The 20,898-nt window shown below is 39.4% G+C and overlaps 2 protein-coding genes and 2 long non-coding RNA genes across 11 annotated transcripts in view; 2 read left to right on the forward strand and 2 right to left on the reverse strand.

The window, feature by feature from the left end:
* The first annotated feature begins 319 nt into the window (after positions 1-319).
* Positions 320-3,617, forward strand: LOC143897815 (cytochrome c oxidase subunit 6B2). Of its 4 annotated transcripts, none has more exons than XM_077406738.1 (3): positions 357-594; positions 2,716-2,815; positions 3,312-3,617. In XM_077406738.1, the coding sequence occupies exons 2-3, from the start codon at positions 2,739-2,741 to the stop codon at positions 3,478-3,480; spliced, it is 246 nt and encodes an 81-aa protein (XP_077262864.1). In that variant the 5' UTR covers positions 357-594; positions 2,716-2,738; the 3' UTR covers positions 3,481-3,617. The 4 variants fall into 4 exon arrangements, with proteins under 4 accessions (XP_077262862.1, XP_077262864.1, XP_077262863.1 ...); XM_077406737.1 differs by having other exon boundaries at positions 359-594; positions 2,719-2,815; XM_077406739.1 differs by lacking the exon at positions 357-594 and adding an exon at positions 639-941 and having other exon boundaries at positions 2,719-2,815.
* Positions 3,618-3,968: 351 nt separating this feature from the next.
* Max (MYC associated factor X) lies at positions 3,969-6,618 on the reverse strand. 2 transcript variants are annotated; one of them, XM_077406741.1, is made up of 4 exons: positions 6,425-6,618; positions 6,295-6,354; positions 5,218-5,452; positions 3,969-4,804 (listed from the first exon to the last, which is right to left on the reverse strand). In XM_077406741.1, the coding sequence occupies exons 1-4, from the start codon at positions 6,464-6,466 to the stop codon at positions 4,662-4,664; spliced, it is 480 nt and encodes a 159-aa protein (XP_077262867.1). In that variant the 5' UTR covers positions 6,467-6,618; the 3' UTR covers positions 3,969-4,661. The 2 variants fall into 2 exon arrangements, with proteins under 2 accessions (XP_077262867.1, XP_077262868.1); XM_077406742.1 differs by lacking the exon at positions 6,295-6,354.
* Positions 6,619-6,703: 85 nt separating this feature from the next.
* Positions 6,704-12,409, forward strand: LOC143897819 (uncharacterized). 3 transcript variants are annotated; one of them, XR_013257003.1, is made up of 4 exons: positions 6,704-6,843; positions 9,578-9,976; positions 10,972-11,032; positions 11,792-12,409. It is a non-coding gene; the product is annotated as an uncharacterized LOC143897819 (long non-coding RNA). The 3 variants fall into 3 exon arrangements; XR_013257002.1 differs by having other exon boundaries at positions 9,578-9,906; XR_013257001.1 differs by having other exon boundaries at positions 9,578-9,889.
* LOC143897820 (uncharacterized) overlaps positions 9,807-20,898 on the reverse strand; it is a 198,817-nt gene continuing 187,725 nt past the window's right edge. The window contains exons 3-4 of one of the 2 annotated variants that reach the window (XR_013257004.1): positions 14,600-14,729; positions 9,807-9,945 (exon numbers count right to left, since the gene is read on the reverse strand). This is a non-coding gene — a long non-coding RNA (uncharacterized LOC143897820). Of the gene's footprint in view, positions 9,946-13,528; positions 13,917-14,599; positions 14,730-20,898 lie in introns of those variants that run through there. The other variant, XR_013257005.1, reaches the window with a different exon arrangement.

A 20,898-nucleotide genomic window follows, 5' to 3' on the forward strand; every position in this document is an offset into this window, starting at 1 on the left:
AGTATGAATACGGGTGTATAAGTCGGACAACCTTTCTGTCCACGAGTTTACAGCCGTACACAGTCGATTATTCTTCTCACGCTTGAAGAATAATCGAGTGTGATTGGTCTATTTTCTTACGGCCTTACGATTAAAATTTGTTTACGCGCAATGGGGCCTTTACGACTCGCGACTCGCATTGTAGACCTAAGCATTTCCTTACTGCTTATCCAGTTCGAATCTAATTGGCTATCGGAGGAAGGCGTTCTCAGGATTTCAGAAATTCCCTATTCGACAGCTAATCAGCAACATCCGAGCATACAGCCTGTGAGAACTGAGAAATAGTGAGAAATCATCCTCAGGGCCTCAGGGTGTCACTGCCGTCACCGTTGTCAGACGTCAGACGATCATACGGGACGCTTCTCACTTTCTCACGCAACCGCAACGTTTGGGGTAGACCGTTCTCGGCAACGTAATCTGCAGGTCCGCACTCCGCTACTCCGCTTGACGAGGAAAACTCTCAACTCGCCTTCAGATTGCATGACGTAACGAAGTCGTCGTCTGGCGCGGTGTTTCTTAGTGGCCATTTTGTTCCCAACCGCACGGCTGATTAAGGTATTAACGCATACAGATAATTAGCGTTACTTAAGTCCGGTCCAGCGAGACGCTCGACGGGACGGTGGTCCTGTCCGCACGCGCGGGACAGATAAGCCGTAGGAGGGTATCGCCATTCCGGTAGTAAATCTCGAGGAAAAGTCGCAGAAACGGCTCGCGTTCCCTCCCCCCCTTCCCCCCACCTCTCCCTCTTGTCCAACGTCCCGAGTCCCCGAGATCCCGCGGGAACCGTGACTTCCCGTTGTCTTCGAATGGAGCCCGGTGTTGGGTGTATACATCTCCCTCCATTTTCCTGTCTTCGTCAATCTTCTTGAGGGTGAGGAGTTCCTGGGACTAACTGGCGACATGTGCGGTTTGATTTAAAGTCTAAGATCCTTTCAGGATTAATTAATTTTGTATCCTTCTCTTTCTCTCTCTCTTTCTCTTTTTCTCTCTTGAATATATTTTGCATTTTTTTAAACAGCTGCGAAAGAGTAGATAAAGCAAAGTTGCTCTATCAATGTTTCTCTCTGTTTGAGACACATCCCCTCTTGCCTCTTCGAGACACTGTTAAAACCCAGTGCGATTACCATACTGACACTTTGTTCGTTAAATCGCAGCTCGATAAGTATCTTCTCACTTATACGTTTACCACTACCTGACTACGTTACGCTCTCTCGCTCGAAGTCCGCCTGTCTCTCTCGCGAATGCACATTTAAAAAAATTATATATATATACGCGCCCAAGTCATATGAAGGCGAGAGGATCCGGAACGAGCCGTGTACTCATGGAAGGCAGTTTCTATCCTTATAGGTCCGTTCTTCAGTTCGGCCCTCCCGATCAGCGTGATGGACTCAAAGCGGTACGAACGCAGCGCCAGATCGAATACCGAATCGCCACCTGCTCCGCCCTCGCCTCCCATGTATAGCACAGGTTACACCACGACACACGACAGCCACAAGAGCAGAGTCGGCATGCGGCGTTCGCCCTCGCCTTCGCCCTTGGACCACCATCGAAGCAGTAGATCCTCGCGGAACGACTCGCCGCCGCCGCCGCCGCCGGAGCGTCGCAAGCACCGTCGCAGCGGCTCCAGGTCGTCCCCGGTGCGCTCGCACAGACGGTCCAGATCCAACGACAGAGACCGGGATCGCGACAGAGAGAGATCACGCAAGTACTCCAGAAGAGATAGATCGCGATCGAGGTCGCGCGGCAGGTCCCGCTCGAGGGACAAGAAACGAAGTCGCAGTCGTAATCGCAGCAGAGACCGGCACAGGTACCGTGAGAGCCGCAGGCACCACGCCAGGGCAACCTCCTACGAGTCCGACGCCTTGGAGGAACACGGAGAGGGGGCGGGGATGGTGATGCGTCAGGCGGCTGTCGTTGCCCCGCAACCGAATGCCTTCAAGAACGACGGTAGCTTTATGGAGATGTTCAAGAAGATGCAGGAGCAGATGCAACCCACCGCGCAAAAACCCACCACTTCGGTGCTGGAGGAAAAGCCGGTGGTGCCGCCGCCACTGATGGTGGGCAAGAGGAGAGGTGGCAGGATCCTAAAGACTGGTATGGTGGCGAAACCAAAGACAGAACAGACGGTGGAACAGCCGAAGGACGCGTGGTCCCTTTACATGGCGGAGGTGAAGAAATACCGGGAGGTTTGCTGCCAGGAGGAGGATAACACGCGACCGTTGGTCAAATAGGCTCTTCGACACAATTCGCGTCGTCCCGTCTTCACGTACTTTGGCTCATTACTTTTCTTCTAAGATATCTGTAGTTTGATAGTTAATCCTTAAAAAAAAAATCCTGGAACAAGATACCTCTCCTCCAGAGGCACCTTTCGTTCATTTTGTTCTCGCCGCGAGCTTTTATGTTTATTTAAGCTCAACGCCATGCGATCTCTTTGTTAACGAACTGAACGAAAGAGAACGGAGAAGGGAGGAAGTGCCGTGAGAAACGGACTCATTTGTGATATAGTGTCGTGCGTGCTTTGAGAGACGAATGGACGAGAGCGAGAGAGAAATGTAGAATTTACTGGTAGATAAAGGGGGTAAAAAAAGAGGAAGAGAGAGGGAGAGAGAGAGAAGGTGAAACGCAACGCAAATCCGTGCAGAAATTTAGAGATTAAGTAATTTATGGCTTGTTAAACAGTGTCCTATATCGTCGCAAGCATGACGAAGCTTCCGAACGTCAATGAGTGGCAAACCGCACCGTACGATCCTAGGTTCCCTAATCAGAACCAGAGCAGGTAAGGGTCAAAATGGGATCTCGCCACAATCATTATCAGTCAAACGCTGTAATAACGATCCATTTTTTACATCCAACGAATCCCCGAACGATTTTTGTGTAATAAAATGCAATGCTATTGCTTGTAAATCCTTATCATTGAGTTTTTTTTATTAAAATGACTATCACACATACAAGTATATTAGTTTAACTGTATTAAAATTTGTCAAAAATTAAACATGAAATTCTTGTTGCTTCTATAAATTCAGATTGATCTAACACATCGGTAAAACTCATAATTATTTAAATTATACTTTTCATGAAATATGTGCTAGGTGTGTGTACATATGTATACAACACACGTATTATAAATTATTTGTAAAATAATAAAAAAAAAACCAAGAATTATATTTTTATCCCAGAACCACGGTAGAGGCGTATTTGCAAATCGCACTCGTATTTACCGTTTAGGACAAGCGAGCTGACGAATGCCTCTAATCGAATCTGATGATCTGTAGATACTGTTATCAGAGCTACGTAGACTTTCACCGGTGCAAGAAGAAGCACAACGAAAATTATGAGGCTTGCCAATACTTCAAAAGGGTCTACACTTCAATGTGCCCGAACGCCTGGGTAGAGAAGTGGGACGGACAGATCGAAGCGGGCACGTTCGCTGGTCGCATCTAGAATTTCCAGCGGTCGATATATCACATCTGCTTTTCACCTTAGTGAACTCTTCAAACACTCGAACAGGATTCTAGGACCGTGTCATTTCCTGTTTGTAAAATAAGTCAATAATCTAAATAAATCTAATGACACTTCAATCTCTTATCTCTCCCATTTATAATTAAGATCTCCTGCTACGTTTCGGCAGACAAGATTTGCGTGCAGAGAACTTGCTAGTTACACTTCTGATAATCTTCTTTCTTTCCGATAATCACAATTGTAACGATTTAATCTGCGAATTGTGTAAGTCAAAATTTTACCTACCTACTTATTATGGTACGACGTGCGCATAGCTCGCGGCACGTTTCAATAAAGTACAGCAATATTGTAAATCTATATAAAATATTCATCGTCAGGGTCTCTGTGTCTTTTTGATAAATTTACCCCTTCGATTTAAACGACGTTTTTCTATTCTTCGACTAATCGATGTTAATTACTTTAACAAAACATTCGTTACAAATAAAACTTTATTAAGCAAATATTAGTCTTAAACAATATCAAGATATTGTGGCGTATCAATGTGTCAGATTCGTGATAATCGTCAGTCATTGACAATAAAGTATAATTACATAACATTGGACCGTACTGATAACATTTAATATTTGATAGTAGAGTCGATTGTGACACGTGATTCTGAAAGCGATTTCCGAGATCGAATATAAATTAAAAATTATGAGACATGAGGCGATATTGAAATGATGACAGAAGAATCGAGACATCGCTCCTTAAAATTATTTGTTGACAATTATCCATGCCGTTGACAAACTTTGCGCGCGTAGTCGAAGGATATATTTGCGATAGCCCAAAACCATCGAAACGAATATAAATTATTTATATTGGTACAATATTGTTGCTTAATATGTATTTATATACATTAAGTTGCAAACATAAATATTGCAAGATATCGGTGACGTTCGGTAATGCCATCTTTACTCGCTTTATGTTCTTGGGCATCGTCTCACTCTTCAGAAATGTGTCGCTATGTTACAAATATGCTACAGAACGTTATTTTCTAAAGATTTACTTAAATAAGTACCTACTTACGCACATGATCGCACAATATACACGTATTTTGTACCACTTACAAATATCTCGAAAAATCATAACGAAAATAAAGTTAAAGGGGAAAGTATGGAGTGTCGTCAATGCAGGCTGGCCATCTTTAGCTTCTTTGGCTGTCGAATCGTTTCACCAGTCTCGCTGTCCGAGGACTCCGACGGAGTGTACTCACATATGGCCGGTGATTCAGACTTGCTTAATCCCAAGGATCTCTCTAAGTTGTGAACTGTAAAAAGATGAACAAATTAGAAAGAGGAAACGCGTGATGTCCTATCTTTGCTCACTTTACGGTCACAATACAAAAAGTTGGCTATTTTACAATATAGCAAATTAAATTAATTATAAGATTCGAAAAGTATCAAGAGACGGATATTAGGCGATAGGAAATAACATGATAAAAAAAAACTATAATTATGATAAATTTTTAACCATTTTAATACTTTTTACGCTTGCTTAATTGATATTTTCCTAACCAGATTTATCATTACAATAATGATAACAAGTTGCTTTGTTATTATAATTATTTTTGTTTTTGACCTTATGAAAATTAAATTATTATGAAACGAGCTTGAGGACGTGCGAGAGATCGCGGTCCGAGTTGGAGCCAATGTGGAACCATATAAAAGAAGACATAGTTACTTTCGTTCTCCAGATAAGCGTTCTGTTTCCTGAGGTCGTCGATGTCTTGCTGATGGGATCCATTTCTACGCCGCATGGTGACAATGTAATCAGCTGCTTTCTTCAGGATTTGCGCCCTGCTTGCGACTTTTTCCCCTTGCAAAGTCGGCACGGCATCCTTAAGACTGGTAAAACTGTCTTTGATGTGGTCCCGTCGCTTCCGTTCCAAAGCATTGTGATGTGCTCTTTTCTCTGCCTATCATCACACAAAGTATCTTATATAGCCACTAAAAAAAATTTTTTTTTTCAACAGAAGGCAACAGTACAAAGATAAAGCGCTCGTGAAAGCTTTCATCGTTATTTTTTGTTTTATTATTATTATTATTGTTATTGTTTTATTTATTATATTATTTCCCTCTTCATTTTTACATATTTTATCACTACATTTCTGTATCTTCTTTCTTTTCCACGAGCCTGCTGCGCCAAATCGGCTTCCTTTGTTAAAGCACTGTGATTTCCGAGAATCTTTTCGAAAACTTTTTAAATTTTTCGAGAAAAATGTTTGCCCGATCAACTAAGTACGTAATGAAATGAGACCTCTACTCTAGAAGAAAACGGAACTTTTCGAAGCACTCGAACAATAGAATAGAAAACCATTAAACCCGGCAAAACGATCTGTTTAGCGCGAATATAATTACGATGAGTTGCGAGCTGTGATTAAAAAATTAAGAATATTATATAATTATATTAAATTGATTCGTCAAAAAGTTAATGGTTCGTAACGGTTGTCCATATCGAAGGCTGAAAAGAGATATCATTTTTATTGATCACACCGATCGCACACAAGTATATCCGGTGAACAACAACAAGCAATACTACTTGGCAAACAGAATATCTAACAGCATTAAGGTAATGAGGTTAGACGCATCGTACCCCAATACTGCCGATAGCCGTACAAGAGAACGCGAAAAGGAAATTGCACGAAAGAGATCTTTCTCGGTGCAGTGTGCGCAAAAAAAAACAAAAAAACACGGAGATCTGATTAACGGCCGTGGTTAAACCCCCCCCTCCAGGGCCGCGAATCTCACGGAATCTCACCTGTGAGTAGTATTGCGTGTTGTTGGAGTGCCTCAGTCTGGAGTCCGAATCGTCGCCATCCTAGAAAGATTGCAAGAGTACGGTCAGTGTGCTCCGGCGAGTGCCAAGCTCGCCCGTGCGCGATACTTACGTCGCTCTCGATGTCAATGTCACGATCGTCGTCGCTCATCATTGACGCACCGCGAAGGTCCGCGAGGGAAAAACACACCGAAATGTATACGACGGTGACGGTAGCACGAGCTGCACGAGTGCGCGGTGGTCTGCAGCGGCGGGGGGCGGGGGGTCCGGGGTCCGGTCCGTGCTACGCGGTGATACACTGGTGATAGGCGTCGAAGCGACTGGACTCACTGCCCACTGGTGACTGGTGACTGTTCTGTTGAGTAGTGTGAGTGTGAGATGAGAAAGTGAGACTGTGGGAGTATTGTAAACGCGTGGCGGAAACACGCGTGCGTTGTGCGCAGGGATTTCGTGTAATTCATCTGTTTGCAAAATCCCTAGGAAATCCACAAAAGGGGATCCTAAAGCGAAGGCTGAACTTCCTCGACGTCGGTAATGTCAACATTTCTAATCCTGTTTTAGACCATATGGGCTCTCCCCATGGTCCTTCTTTTATCTGGGGGGGAAAAAAAAAAAATATATATATATATATATATATATCTGTCTTTGTCTAACGAGAGGCATCTGTCCTTGTTTCGATTGTTGCGCCATCTCTCGCTACACGCAATGTCAACCTGAATGTGCTTTTGCACATATAAAAGTTTATTTAAACTAATCTTTTTTTCTAGGCTTTCAATCTTAGATCTAAATTGCACGATATTGTTCTTAAATGTTGTCCCTTAGGTCATGCCGGTCTAATTTTGTGGACATTTAATGTGGAATTTTTGCACAAAGCAAATATATTGTCGTCACGTATACCAAAAATTAACAAAAATATTAATTTTTTCTCGTTTTCGATATAACGTCGACCACCATGACCTAGATTTTGATGCGTACTTTAATTCTAGACAAGAATTTTGCATTTCTATAAAGCCACGTAAAAGATTAGTGCTAAGAAAAAAAGCCGGTATTACAGACGGCTTTGGGATCCCCATATTATTATTTAGTAACCCAGGGGCCTCACGTCTCAAATATCGATGGAATTATCCTCGATCGACGCGTTTTTACATGAAACGAAATAATGAGGCAGAAAAAAATGTCGCTCTCTCTGCCCCCGCGACGCGAGATATTAAGCCAACAATTATCACGTGTTGGTAAAAATTAAGACCCCCAAAATAACGTATATTCTTCCTTATCGTGCGTCAGTAACATTAATCTTCGATTTTTTATTTACAATAAAAAGAAATATTACAATTAAAAAAAGAACTGGATTTTACTTACCAAAAATTAATTTATTTGTATATTTTATATCGGAATATTAAATTTTGCATTCATAATATATTAATATTTTATAATATATATATATATATATATATATATATATATATATATATATTAAAGAGAATATATTCAATATATATAGAGAATCGAAATTTTATTCTTATATAAAAATACACACAAAAAATTGATTTATATAATATACATATATACCTATATATATATATGTAATGTGTATATATATTCTTAAAAATTATTTATTTTTAAATAAAATGTACATAATATCGGAAGAATACTTTGGGGAGTTATTTTATCTCAAAATATCGTTTTGTTCTATTACTTTGCAAATTACATATTTATAACAATTATATATTAAAAAAAATAAAAAAAATTGAGACGTTTTTAAGATAGTCAAATCCTATTTCCAAATACGTTTATTATAAAATTATAATATAGCTGCTCCATATTTTTGTTTAATTCTCATTTACTCATTCCTGAAAGTTTCTCCTCAAAAATTTTATCGGCCAATCCTATTACATATACTGTTATAACACTCACATCAGCATGTAGCTCTAAATAGCTCCTTTTTCGCAGAGAGAGGGAGAGAGAGAGAGCGCGGATCAGTTCTCATCAGAACAGAAACGGCCATCCCGCGCGAACAACACTGGGCGGTACCCAATGGTGTGTCAAGACGGTAAATTATTCATGACCGAGACGAATGAGTTAATAAGCTGTAGTATACGAGCCCAGGTCGGGGCAGAGATGAGTGATCGTAAATGTAAATCAGCCGGAGCTACGGATACTCGGCCCCGTAACACGAAAGGGGCGCGGTGGTGGCGTCCGACCGCGCCGGCCACCCCCGCGCGCTGTCCATCCCCCTTTCGCGGGGTTATTCCTCTCTTTCGCGCTCTCTCTCTCTCTCTTTCCGCGCTTCCGTAAATATATTTATCCCAAAATCCGCGCGCATCATGCTATTGTCCGAGCTGGCGCGAGATTCGCGCACGTGTTAAATTCGCTCTAAAGATCGCACATCGCGGTCTCACATCGGCTCCTCGTTTCAGATTTCTGTCCGCGGACTTATTGATCCATAGCCGATAACAAAGAATGCATATCGTTTTACATAAAAAAAAAGAAGAGTGTGGGTTTTTTAAAGCAGAAAACCTGAAATTTAATAATAAGGATAATTGCGAAAGATTTTAAAATTATCGCGATAATTCCTTTAAAAATGTGATCATTGGAAATCTTAATGATTGTAATATTTATTAATTATTGCTTTTTCCATGATCGTATAATTTTTCCCGCGATTGTTGCTCTCAAGAAATAAAATTTCGCGTAATAGGGAGAAAAATTAAGCAGCTCCATTTAAAGCAGCTTCCTGAAAAATTTCCACAATCTTACAACTTCGTAAATCGAGATTTTTATCGGTTTCTACTTGTCCGCCCTTTTTTTTTTGATGGTACGATTATTTGGATAACTTGTCCTGTCCTCGTAAAACAGCAATTGCTCGGCAATACCGCGGACTGTAAGTGCGTTATACACGTTTCCTATATTATAATACGCAAGCCGTGTTTCCTATTGCACCCGGTTCGAGTTATTGGGAATAAAAAGAACAAAAGCCGGCATTCGATGAATTCAGTGCCGGGGTGGCCGCGAATATTGGGCCAATAAAGGACCCTCTATAAAGCGTCGAGGTTGTGTATTTTCTTTCGGGATATTTTGTCACAAAGTGAACGCGACCCTACTCCGTATACACTCTCTTAATTTGTCCAATTGTTTCTATTTCGTTTGCAGACCTATATACCAAACTTTTTTTCCGTGAAAACGATATTCAACGTAAAAACGATTGCCGCGTACCGGCAAGCGCACAACATAACGGAACATTTATCGCGCGGTATTATTTCATCCCCAGCGGGGACGGACGGGACGCACCTTCGATCACGCTGATTACCGCCGGCGCTATCGGTGGTCCAGTGGTCCAGTCATCAGTTTCAGATCCTCGTCGTGCGGAGTGGCTGCGCCGCGGCCGACCTCGTGGACCCGAACCTGGTGGTGCGAAACGTCGAGCGGCACATCGACCTGCAGTCCCGGCTGACGAAGATCAGCACCCGGGTGGTGCTGGACAATAACAGCGGCCGGGACCGTAGTGTCCCGAGCTTCCTCTTCTGCCTGGACGACTCCCAGAGCCGGTCGGTCAGCTACGTGGCGGCGCGGGTGGAGCCCGGTAAGCTGGAGCTGAAGGTGAAGAAGGCCAATTCTCTGTCTTGCTGGAGCACGACACTTACCGCAAAGACAAAAACAACCAAATCCAGTTAGCGCTATACTAACACATATAATGTATATAGCAAAATTATCCATATTGAATCACGTCCGCACTGCGAGTCCGGCGGATTCGATATGATTCGTTATGATTTCGCGAGCCGGCATCAGCTCCTCTCCACTACGCACACGTAATGCTGGGTCTACAATGCGAGTCGTGGGTCGTGGATCGTAGAAAATTGACCAATCACATATTCGAATTTAAGGAGAATAATCTTCTTCTTCTTCTAGTTATTAGCACAGCTATTTCCTTTTCGGTTAAGTTAATGAATTATTCAATTCGTCTGTGAAACTGCGTATAGTATGGTAGAAACTGTTACGATTAAATTGTTCTTCAAACTCGGGAATGTGTATATGTTTGTGCGTGCGTATAAATGTGCGTGTATGTCCGCGGTGTCGGAAATTCGGGTTGATGCCGTAGGTTTGTTAAGCCCAAGGAACTGCGCGCGGATCACTTCCCCCTGCGGCCAAGGAGAATTAATCAACTGTGATTGGCACTGATTGGTCAATTTCTTGCGACTCGCGACTCGCATTGTATAGACCCCGCATAACAACTTTCTCTTTTCACAAAAATTGACCCTTGATACTTTACGTACCAAAGTTTTAGAATATTATACGAAATTATGCAAACTATTGAAACTAATAAAATAAAGTTTTTAATTTCGCTCAAGAGCTTTTTATACCTGATGCGTCATAAATCACAACTTTCCATATCTCATTGCAGAGATATGTTTAAAATAATGAATATATATAATTAAGTTTCCTATCAACGACAATCCTTTCGCGTTTTACCTTTCTAGATGCACGACTTTACATATCGCCCACTTTTCTTTAGATTTTTATACGTGCATAATGCGTCATTTCGCTACATTCATAAATCTCACATTTTCTTTTCATAAACATTTTAATTTCACATGAAATATAACGCATCGCACATTCGCACAGTTGTTACGACGAATAATTTATTAATTTTATTTTTATTTTCAGGTTTCCCCGTTACGCTTTGAATCATCTCAGGAATCTCAGAGGTCAAGTATATTTAATAAAGGTAGGTATACCTATTACGTTAATTGATCGTAAAACTGAAAATAACGCATCTTTCGCCGGTACAATAACAAAAATCTCGAATATTGCGTTTTCGAACGTAACAATTAAGTGACGAGTTGTAATTGTCAAATTATTCGTTTTGCAGTTGTTGAATTTTTATTATCAATGTGATTTGCTCTATGTATTAAACGTGTGTTATGTTATCTTTAATTACAGTTCTATTTTAGCTTCAAGTTTAGCTTCAAATGTAACATGAAAAAGTATTAACGTTTAGAATTTTTTCAAATAATAAATTAGGCAAATCTTGAACAAGTCAAATACGATGGAACCGAATATTAAAGCAAGAAGTTACAAATATTCGAACAATTGTTATGTTTATAATCTTTTTCACGAACATGAGCTCACCGCCAATGTTCGCCAAAAAGAGCGGGTAGCTTAGTGAATAATCGCACGTACCACTTTTTTTCCAATAAATTAACGTTTCAAAAATTTATTAACACTATTCAATTCATGTGTCTGATTGCATGCTTGCATAGAATTATTCGTAATTTTAATAATATTTTTTAACGGCAATAATTAAGAACTGGTTCGTTAAAATAATCGAAAACCTCATTGAGAAAAATATGACGATGCGCTGCAAATTTATTCGATCGGTTGGAGGACCGGAATATGAAACACAAAGGAATTCATATTTAAATAAGGAGTGAGCCCCACGCCGCCGGATTTCTGGTATATTCTCGTGTTTCATTGTATTTTTCAGCTCTGACTACCGGAGAGAGACGGTTTCAACATTATTTTCTTGCTTCCGCCATGACGACCGCTCTGAGCGAAAAACTTTCCGGAAGTCAAACCAACTCATGCTGGCTCGATTTAACTCGAAACATAAAAGCTTGTTCAGCTTGTTAACTTGGAATAACTGTGGAAGTTATTTTCGCGAAATTACGATTTAAGCGCGCAAAAACCGGGCCGATTGGCGACTGAATCTCTTTTGTGTTTCGTCTCCCATTGTTTATTAAATCTAGAGACCAATTTTGACGGTATAAGCTTAAATCGCCGAATAAGAGAAGCGCGTTTCTCCTTGGCGTTTTTATTTCATCCCTCCCTCGCTAAGCTAGGTCCAAACTGAGAGATTAACTCCGGTTTGTTGATCGCGGTAGCTTAAACAAATTCGTCGAGGTAGACTGCTAAACAGTCGGGACACTTTCCGCCGACAGGAAATTTGATGAGGGTCCGGCCGACAAACAAAAGAAATGAACTATATGCAAGGGAGAGAGAGGGAGAGAGAGAGAGAGAGAGAGAGAGAGAGAGAGAGAGAGAGAGAGAGAGAGAGAGAGAGAGAGAGAGAGAGAGAGAGAGAGAGAGAGAGAGACGACGAATCGTCCTGAAGGCGATAAAAGCCCTCGGCGCGCTACCCTCTCGAAGTGTACTTCACGAAAGTGCGCCCGTTTGTCCCTCAACCCTCATTCACGAGCTTTCGTCGTGACGGCAGCCAAACGTGTTTAGGCAAACGAGCCTTCTCAGCCCGGAGGGTGTGTATCGCCCCGCATCCTCCCGAGTCCCGGAGGGGAAAATTGCTGATGGGTTGCGACGAGAGCGATCAACGATTAAGTTTATATGTGTTTCGGTTTGGGAAAAGTGGATGGATCTGTCTGGGGTACGAAATGTTGGGAATTTTAGGACATCAATCATTAACAACAATCGTCAAAGCCACGAGAAGGAAAGCTTGATTACTTGAAATAATTAGAGAATTTCAAAACTAAAATGCTAAATTTGATGTATTTTTAGGGAACATGTAAATAAAATTAAATAAAATAAAATAAATATAATAAAAATAGAATTATTTACCGTGTTGAGATAAACATTATCCTATTTGTAACTTGTGTAATTGTTTAGTAACTTTTAGTACGCGTGAAAATTCACTTGCGTCTTCCTTTTTCTTCGTAAAGATAGTTGACCGCTGGCACTCTTGCGTTTGCAATAAATTGGGAAATGTTCTCGCTAAATCAGATACATTGGAGTTTAACTCAATTAACAGCAACATTGTAAATGTATCCTGGATGCTGTAGGAATTCTAAGAATACTTGGAACATTGTATACGGTTGAGTTTTCACAATTTTCGATAAATATAACATTGCACCAGTACGCGCATTGAATGCCTAGGACATTGAATGTTCATAGTGCCAGGGAATCCCGAGCGCAGTTAAAGAGGTTTCAACGCTCGCAGTTTTGGACGGCAGTAATTGCAAAAGCTTGCAACGTTATATACTCTTATAACCGCGCATTTGCATCCGCGCGTATAGCGAAGGAGGGATGCTCTCGCCTTGAGCATCATTCGTTTGTTTACGTAACTCGCTTTAACAGAATTTACTGCAACGCGATATACCGCCATATGCGTTACGCCGGTAATTGAGCCGCGCGAGAGGAAAAGCGGAGAACAGAGGTAAAGCGAACAAGGTAATGGCCGCGAGATTACGAGTAGAGAGAGAGAGAGAGAGAGAGAGAGAGAGAACGGAGAATCCTTTTCCGTTTCTCCCGATCCCGGAGAGCCCGGGTCCATTCCTCGAATTTCCTTCGGCGGTAGACGCTGGGATAACAATTTGCAAGGGACGTAAACGTGCCAGATGCCCGCGAGGGCCCGAGGAACGCTTCGCTTCGATGGGAATCGATTCTCTCTCCGGCGCGCGCGAAGACCGCTCGTCCGCTCGCAGAATCCGGGATACTGCATTCAGCTTCTCCGTAATGGCGGCGAAGTTAATAGACCGAATGAGATTCATCGACTGAGATCGTCTTTCCTGGGCCATTGATTCTTTTAACTTTTAACTCCGGACGCAGGTTCAATTGTTAACATTCTGCAACCGCGTTCAACCGTCATGATTTTTTGATACCTATATAGAAAAATTACGCGACAATATCTAACTTGTATAAAAATATTATAACAGTATATTATAGCAATAGGTTACAATTATAACTTTCAAGATACGTAAAATGTGATTAAAAATGATGAATAACACAAGCCCACGATTTAAAGGTCGAAGCAACGTAGAGTTTTATGTCCATATAGGTTATAACCTTTGAACATAAACTTGCCTTTAAAACTGGATCAAATTATGAACTTAGTCTCCGTTATTTACAATTTTATAAGCGTGATAATTTAATGTAATGCTTCGAAATTGCTTTGTTAATTATCTGATGTTAAGAAACGGGTGTAATTTCCGGTTAAACTCCTTGGTAGATGTAGAAGGCATAGTTTCAGACTGTATCTAGAGGGCCGGTTTATTGAGCTGAGAGAAGAGGAAATCGATTGTTCATGGAGATTCCAGAATGGAGGGCACCCGAAGGATCCTCCAGGATCCCGATGGTTAGCACCTACCCCCGTATAATAGCACACTCTAACAATGAAATATCATTGTGTAATACGTTTCAAGTTACTCCGAATAGAACTAAACGAGGCTTAGATCCTCCTCGCACTCGAATAATAATCATACCCATTTTATTTTCGCGACCCCGATCCAATTTCCGCGATTATTCGAAACTCTCGCGAATTGAACGAAATCTCTGATAAACTTACCGGTAAACTCCGATTCGACGTAGTCCTGATTGTTAATTCAGCCGCTCGGTTTCCGGAACTTAGTTACAGAACATAAATTAAGACTTCGGGAAGTCGCCGGCTGCGTTGCTCGATCATTAGCGGCTCTCTCCTGCAATGGAAATCACAATTAATAATATTCAAAAACCTTTTCGATTGGAAAGAAGAATCAACGTGTGAATACAAATTTCGTATATGTATTTCTCAATCAGTAAATCAATCTTTTAAATATAATTCTCTTTATCTATTCTGTAATTAAGAGTTATAAATAATTGAGACAATTCTATTTTATAATAATAAGGCTCACAAGATTAAAAATCAATCGAAGAAAAATGGAGCATTGAGCCGTAACAAGGTGTTCGGTGTTCATAATATTCTATACTTAAGTAAAGAAGTAACAAATTATAATGTACATATACTGTACATATACAATTATTCCAACTTAATAGACTGAGCGCCGCGCCGCAAATTTGTCGGACTTGCAACACAGCTATCTTGGAACATTAATACTCTTCCTTCCCCGGAATTATCGACGCGATTTAATTGCTTAAAAAACTGTAAAGAATTTATTGCGAAAAATTAATCGATTGACTTCAATTTTATATTTTACATTTATTTGTTTTACTTTACAGATTATTAATTATCCAAAGCGTTAAATTATCATTAATTTTTAAATTATATTTTTTCACGTCGATTATTTGTCAGTGTACGAAAATTAGCGTGCTATTATCGTAATACATCCGTACATATATATATTTATATTTCCTTTTCACCGGCGTCTCTTCGCGTCTTGAAAAGATATCAGGCGATGGTTTATCAACGAAGGAAGGGAAGCACGATACGGTGCGGCAAAGATCCTGAAGCCTCACAGATGCGAAAGAGTCGATCGTAAAATATCTCGTTTCCCGACAGAGAAATATGAGTTCTTATTTGATATTTACTACGGTTTACATTTCAAGTCTGATATAATATTTGTTGAATGTCGAACGATAATGCAGGAATAAAGTCATCTCTATTTTCGTGTATTATTCGTGTGCAATTATGATTGAGAAAAAATAAAGTGAAAATACATTTTGATCACTATTATATCATTAGCATGGTTTCATTAATTAATTAGCACGTTAAATTAATTAATGTAATAAAATATTCTTTAAATATATATATATATATATATATATATATATATATATATTATTATATAGATATATACATTTTTTTACGTTACAATAAAAATTTATATATTTTTAGATGAAGTTTTGTCATAACATAAAATTTAAAAATCCATAATATACATTTAATTTATAATGTAGGTAAATTTTTTATTATTTTAATTAAATTATGGGATAATTTTAATAAAACCGTCGAGAAAGTATCTGAATAAATATACCTGTTAATACATGGCATGCATATTATTTGTTTTCCTTTGTTTTTTTTATAATCAGAAAATTGGTTAAATTTATTTATACTATTATCTATTATATTATAAAGTAATAAACGGCTGTAAATAAAATAAATAAGAAAAATATTTATTTATTCATTTACCGCTGTTTGTATTTTTTGTATTTAAAGCATAAGGCTTTTCTACTTAGGACATTAGATATAAGATGATGGTGAGAGTTTAAGTCGGTCGATATTATCCTTACCATCCCGGCGCGTAATGATAATTAATAACCTAGGAATGTTGAGGATAATTAATTGTCGGGAAATAATTAATAGCGTGCCGTGGTAAAATAAACATGATTGAACCGTAATTTATTATCTGCGAGCTCTCGACTAGATAAATATTAAACAGCGAATTCTACAAAGAGCCCGTTAATTACCCATATGACTATATATATTCTTCGATATTTATTTCACACGTTGACAGCGCATTCTGTTAATAAACAATTTTTGTTGAACTATGTATAATATATTTCTGAAAGATGTTCATTTCTTGACTACATATGGTATCAGTCACGTTTGGATGAAAACGTATACAAGACACATTGTCACTTGAATCGGTATTTTTTAGGCTGTAGAATGCGCGTTAAACAGAGCAATCGTCTTTTTTTTATTTTTACAGGGATCTAAAGTATATCGCGACTTTACGAGCACTTTCACGATCGCGCGAGCGTGACGCGCGACGAGATGTTAAACATAAGACGTAATATTACGCCGTCGACGTCGACGTCGATGTCGACGTCGACATCGACATAGACATCAACGTCACCCTCGTCATTCGGCTTTAATGCACATCGTATTATACGTTTATACGCGCCCTCATTGCCGCATTTATGGACGGTCTTGCAATTACACAATAGCGAACGGAAAAAGTCGCTCCGGCTAACGTTGTGATAATTCTCCTTGAATAAGTGTTACGATTTTTTTCTATCTTTTCTTTTTTTCTCTTTCAATATTATTGAGAAATTCTGTTTAGAAAATTTTATAGATGTAAACTTTAATAAACAAGAACATGTACGTTATTAGTAGAATATGTTTTTATAAAAAAAAAAAAAAAAAAACAATTACAATTTATAGTGTATACGCCAGGTCGATTGAGCATTTTTATCGAGGTTGATGGCTTAAGTTAATGTTTTTTTTTTATGTTTTTTGGGTCGTAGAACAAGAATCTGGAAATAGTTTTTTCGTAAGTCGATGCAATAAAAAGTTATCAACAATTTATTTGTTTAAATTGCTCTAGCGATCAAACTATACATCTTATAAAAAAAATGAACTAAAGAAAATTTGTTCCTCTTTTCACGACGAACACAATGGCGTTTAAATTTTTCCAAAATCTTGATTATTGACGAAAATATGTTGTAGGCAGTAATTACCCAAAAATTAACATATTTTCGTCAATAATCAAGATTTTGGAAAAATTCAAACGCCATTGTGTTCGTCGTGAAAAGAGAAACAAATTTTCTTTAGTTCATTTTTTTATAAGATGTATAGTTTGATCGCTAGAGCAATTTAAACAAATAAATTGTTGATAACTTTTTATTGCATCGACTTACGAAGAAACTATTTACAGATTCTTGTTCTACGACCCAAAAAACATAAAAAAAAAAAACATTAAGCCATCAACCTCGATAAAAATGCTCAATCGACCTGGCGTATAGACTATTATAAATTGTAATATATATATATTATGTAATATAAAAATAGAAAGGATTGAATTTTTTACATATATCTTATTGAGTGCCATTTCTTGTTATTCATATATTTTATAAATTTAGCTTATGATTAGATTATTGTAATTAAAGATTGGTTTCCTAATTTATTTGAAAAATTCAAATGAAAAAGTTATTTTCATCTTCTAAAGGACGCAGGAATTAGTTATTTTCTCGTTTTCGCTTCTCAGAATTACGTTTCTGGCATCAGACTGTACCTTACCCAATTTGATGTTCGGTTCGATTGATTCGATTTAGGTTCGCCCAAATTCGATCCAGCAGTTACCACGCAATCGGCATAACGATTGGTGTTGGCATGTCAACAATTGCATCGTCGAATCACCCGCCAGGATTTTGATCTTTCATTAGCGCGCTTAGTGCTTTTCGCGATCGGATGACGTCACGATCATATTAATTAAGAAACCATAAGGCAGCACAGATGAATTTCTATAATTCATCGATTTAACATTAGCTGTTAAATATAAACGGTCTTAAGCAAAGTTTCAATTTTGCGACAAACAAGGGGAAATAAAACCACTCTCTCTCTCTCTCTCTCTCTCTCTCTCTCTCTCTCTCTCTCTCTCTCTCTCTCTCTCTCTCTCTCTCTCTCTCTCTCTCTCTCGAGGTCGTATTAAATATCTCCGTAATAATACAAATGCCACTAATTTAGATATAAGAGAGAAAATTTCTAGCGACGACTTATAATAACAAAATTGAAACGTGGCCGCGGGCGACCTATTAAATAATTCCGGACGGGCAAAACAGCGCTTTTCATCGCTCAGTTTCCACATCGTCCCGAAGAATGGTCGTTCAGGTCGCACGGGGAGGGGTGGGGGGGGAGGAGGAGGAGGTAGTAGTTGTCGGGGAAGGTTCGGTTCCCTGAGTAAACCCGAGGCTTTCCTTTCGACGAGCTTTCGGTATTGTACCCGGGCGAGCTCGCGCACGTAAATACCATGATTGATGGGATAGAAACAGCTCTTGAATCGCCCTCCCTTTTCCACCGCTTTCCCCACCCCCGGGTTTTCGCCTATCCTCACTTGCCGACCATCCGCGAGAGAGAGAGAGAGAGAGAGACCACTCTCGTACGAAGTTTACAAGGAGGCCACAATGGGCCGAGCAGTGCCGATTTTCTGTGCAACCCCTCGCGATGGGCACTTAACACCCTATCCATCCCCGGTATTGTTTGATTGTTCAATGGCACGTGCTACGATCCATCCCTCCGGCCACATCCCCCGTCCCCTCGGTCGCTCGCTCACGGGCGCCTGTTCTTCGAACGGTTCTCTTGCGATTCACCCGTTAGTGAAGCAGAGCTCACCCTCGGAGATCCTTAGAGACTCTCGAACATTTTTATAGGGATTCAGCGGCCCTTCAAAGACGCTTCCAAGGTATCTTCGGCGATTTTCCCAGAGGGTAATATATACTACAGTTTCCATAAATTCTTCGAATAGTAATATATAACCAGTGTAATTAATAATTCAGCAATGATAAGAGTTCTTGAATACTCTCTTCTCCGCATCGAACCGAGTATTTTTCTGTGCCGAGGAAATCTAGATCGAAAAATTAATTGCAAACTTGAAATTTTCTTTATGCATCGCAAACGACAAAAATAAGAGAAACAAATAAGAAAAGATAAAAAATCTCAATTACATCAGGGCGAAGTCTTCCGTGCTATTGAGTCCGCAAATTATATATTGAAGTTTTGACGTCACAAGGTGAATAAATTTTACAATTTTTTTAATCTGCAAAAAGATCGATTTTATGCAAATTCTTTATTTCACTATTCATAATGCGTTAAAAATTGGTACAATTGTTTAATTAGTTAGATCAAGATGTGAAAAGCGCGTCGCTTTCTCGAGACGGACTAATTGCTCGACTTTACCAGGTGCATCAACCGTAAAACTAGGTATACCCAGCCCGCAGGTACACCCGGTTAATTGAGTGGGAACAGACTGTCGCGGTTGACAACGCCCACAAAACCACCTCCACTCTTCCACGGGATGTCGATAGAATAACTGCCAGGTGTAAATACACTTCTCTGGATTCCCTTACAATCGCGAATTAACGTGCCTTTGCACTCAACAATCTGTCGATTACGAAAGTACTTTTGTTTTCGTTTTTTGATCCCTTTGAATTAACTACCTTTGTACGTTATAAGTGGCTGACAAGTGGCTCAATTTAAATGGCATTGTGAGATATTTATTAAACTCAAAAGAAAAGAACACCCGAAAAAGTACTAATTTATATATTTGATATATGATGTATATAACTTATATATTACTAATTACTGAATTTTAACAGCAATAGTTTTAAACCTCTTGGTTAGAAGTTTAGATATTTTTCAAATCTGAAATAATTAGAACTTACATCTCATAATGCAAACATTAGGGGAGACCGGGGCTCTAACTCGACACAATTTTTTCAAAGACAATTTTCAACAAATAATTAAAATTTTCAAGCAACGTGTTAATGGTACAGATTTAAAGAGCGTTCCTTCAGGTACAAAATTGCTTAAGGAAATTTTGCTGTACGTCGGTTAGTTTTGCCCGAAAGCTCGATGAAAGAGTAGACCATTTTCGAGAGATCAGAAAAATTACTTTTCACTATCAAAAACGTTTATGTCGCGTTAAAACGTACACTATAACTCATAATGTTACCAAATTCCGTTGATAATACTGGCACATAAAGACGCATTTACAGTAGGAAAGTCAAGTTTCTACGATAGATTTAAATTGGCAAATAGCCTAGTGTCAAGTTTGCCCCGGTGTTGAGTTAGCCCCGGTCTCCCCCATGCTTAATAAGCTGCTTGATAAATAATTGTTTGCCATCTTGTAAGTAGGTACCTAATAACTTTTATGTGAAAATTTGGGAAATTATTTGTGTAAATTCATAATTGTACAAAAAGGTAAATTTTAATCATACTAAGTCTAATGATGAAAGAATCGTTAGTGTTGCGTTGCCGAAAAAGGGTTGAGACGTTGAGAGGAAGTGCGAGTGCTCGGGACTTCAATTTAACTGGCGGTGTTCGATGGCCACTCGAAAGGCCGAGTGGGAATAAAACGTATTGCGGTGGGAGATCAAAGATGAAGGTCGTTGATCGAACATGCAGAAGATATGTATTAGGTATATGTATGC

Source organism: Temnothorax americanus, unplaced genomic scaffold, assembly GCF_048541705.1.
Source record: "Temnothorax americanus isolate GAGA-0224 unplaced genomic scaffold, ASM4854170v1 Scaffold21, whole genome shotgun sequence".
Classification (NCBI taxonomy): domain Eukaryota; kingdom Metazoa; phylum Arthropoda; class Insecta; order Hymenoptera; family Formicidae; genus Temnothorax; species Temnothorax americanus.

Coding starts and splice junctions, on each gene's coding strand:
- LOC143897815 (XM_077406736.1), top strand. CDS start 1,422: ATGGACTCAAAGCGGTACGAACGCAGCGCCAGATCGAATACCGAATCG.
- Max (XM_077406741.1), bottom strand. CDS start 6,466: ATGATGAGCGACGACGATCGTGACATTGACATCGAGAGCGAC. Junction 6,355..6,424: donor ACATTGACATCGAGAGCGAC/GTAAGTATCGCG, acceptor CAATCTTTCTAG/GATGGCGACGATTCGGACTC. Junction 4,805..5,217: donor CGCTTATCTGGAGAACGAAA/GTAACTATGTCT, acceptor ATCTTTTTACAG/TTCACAACTTAGAGAGATCC.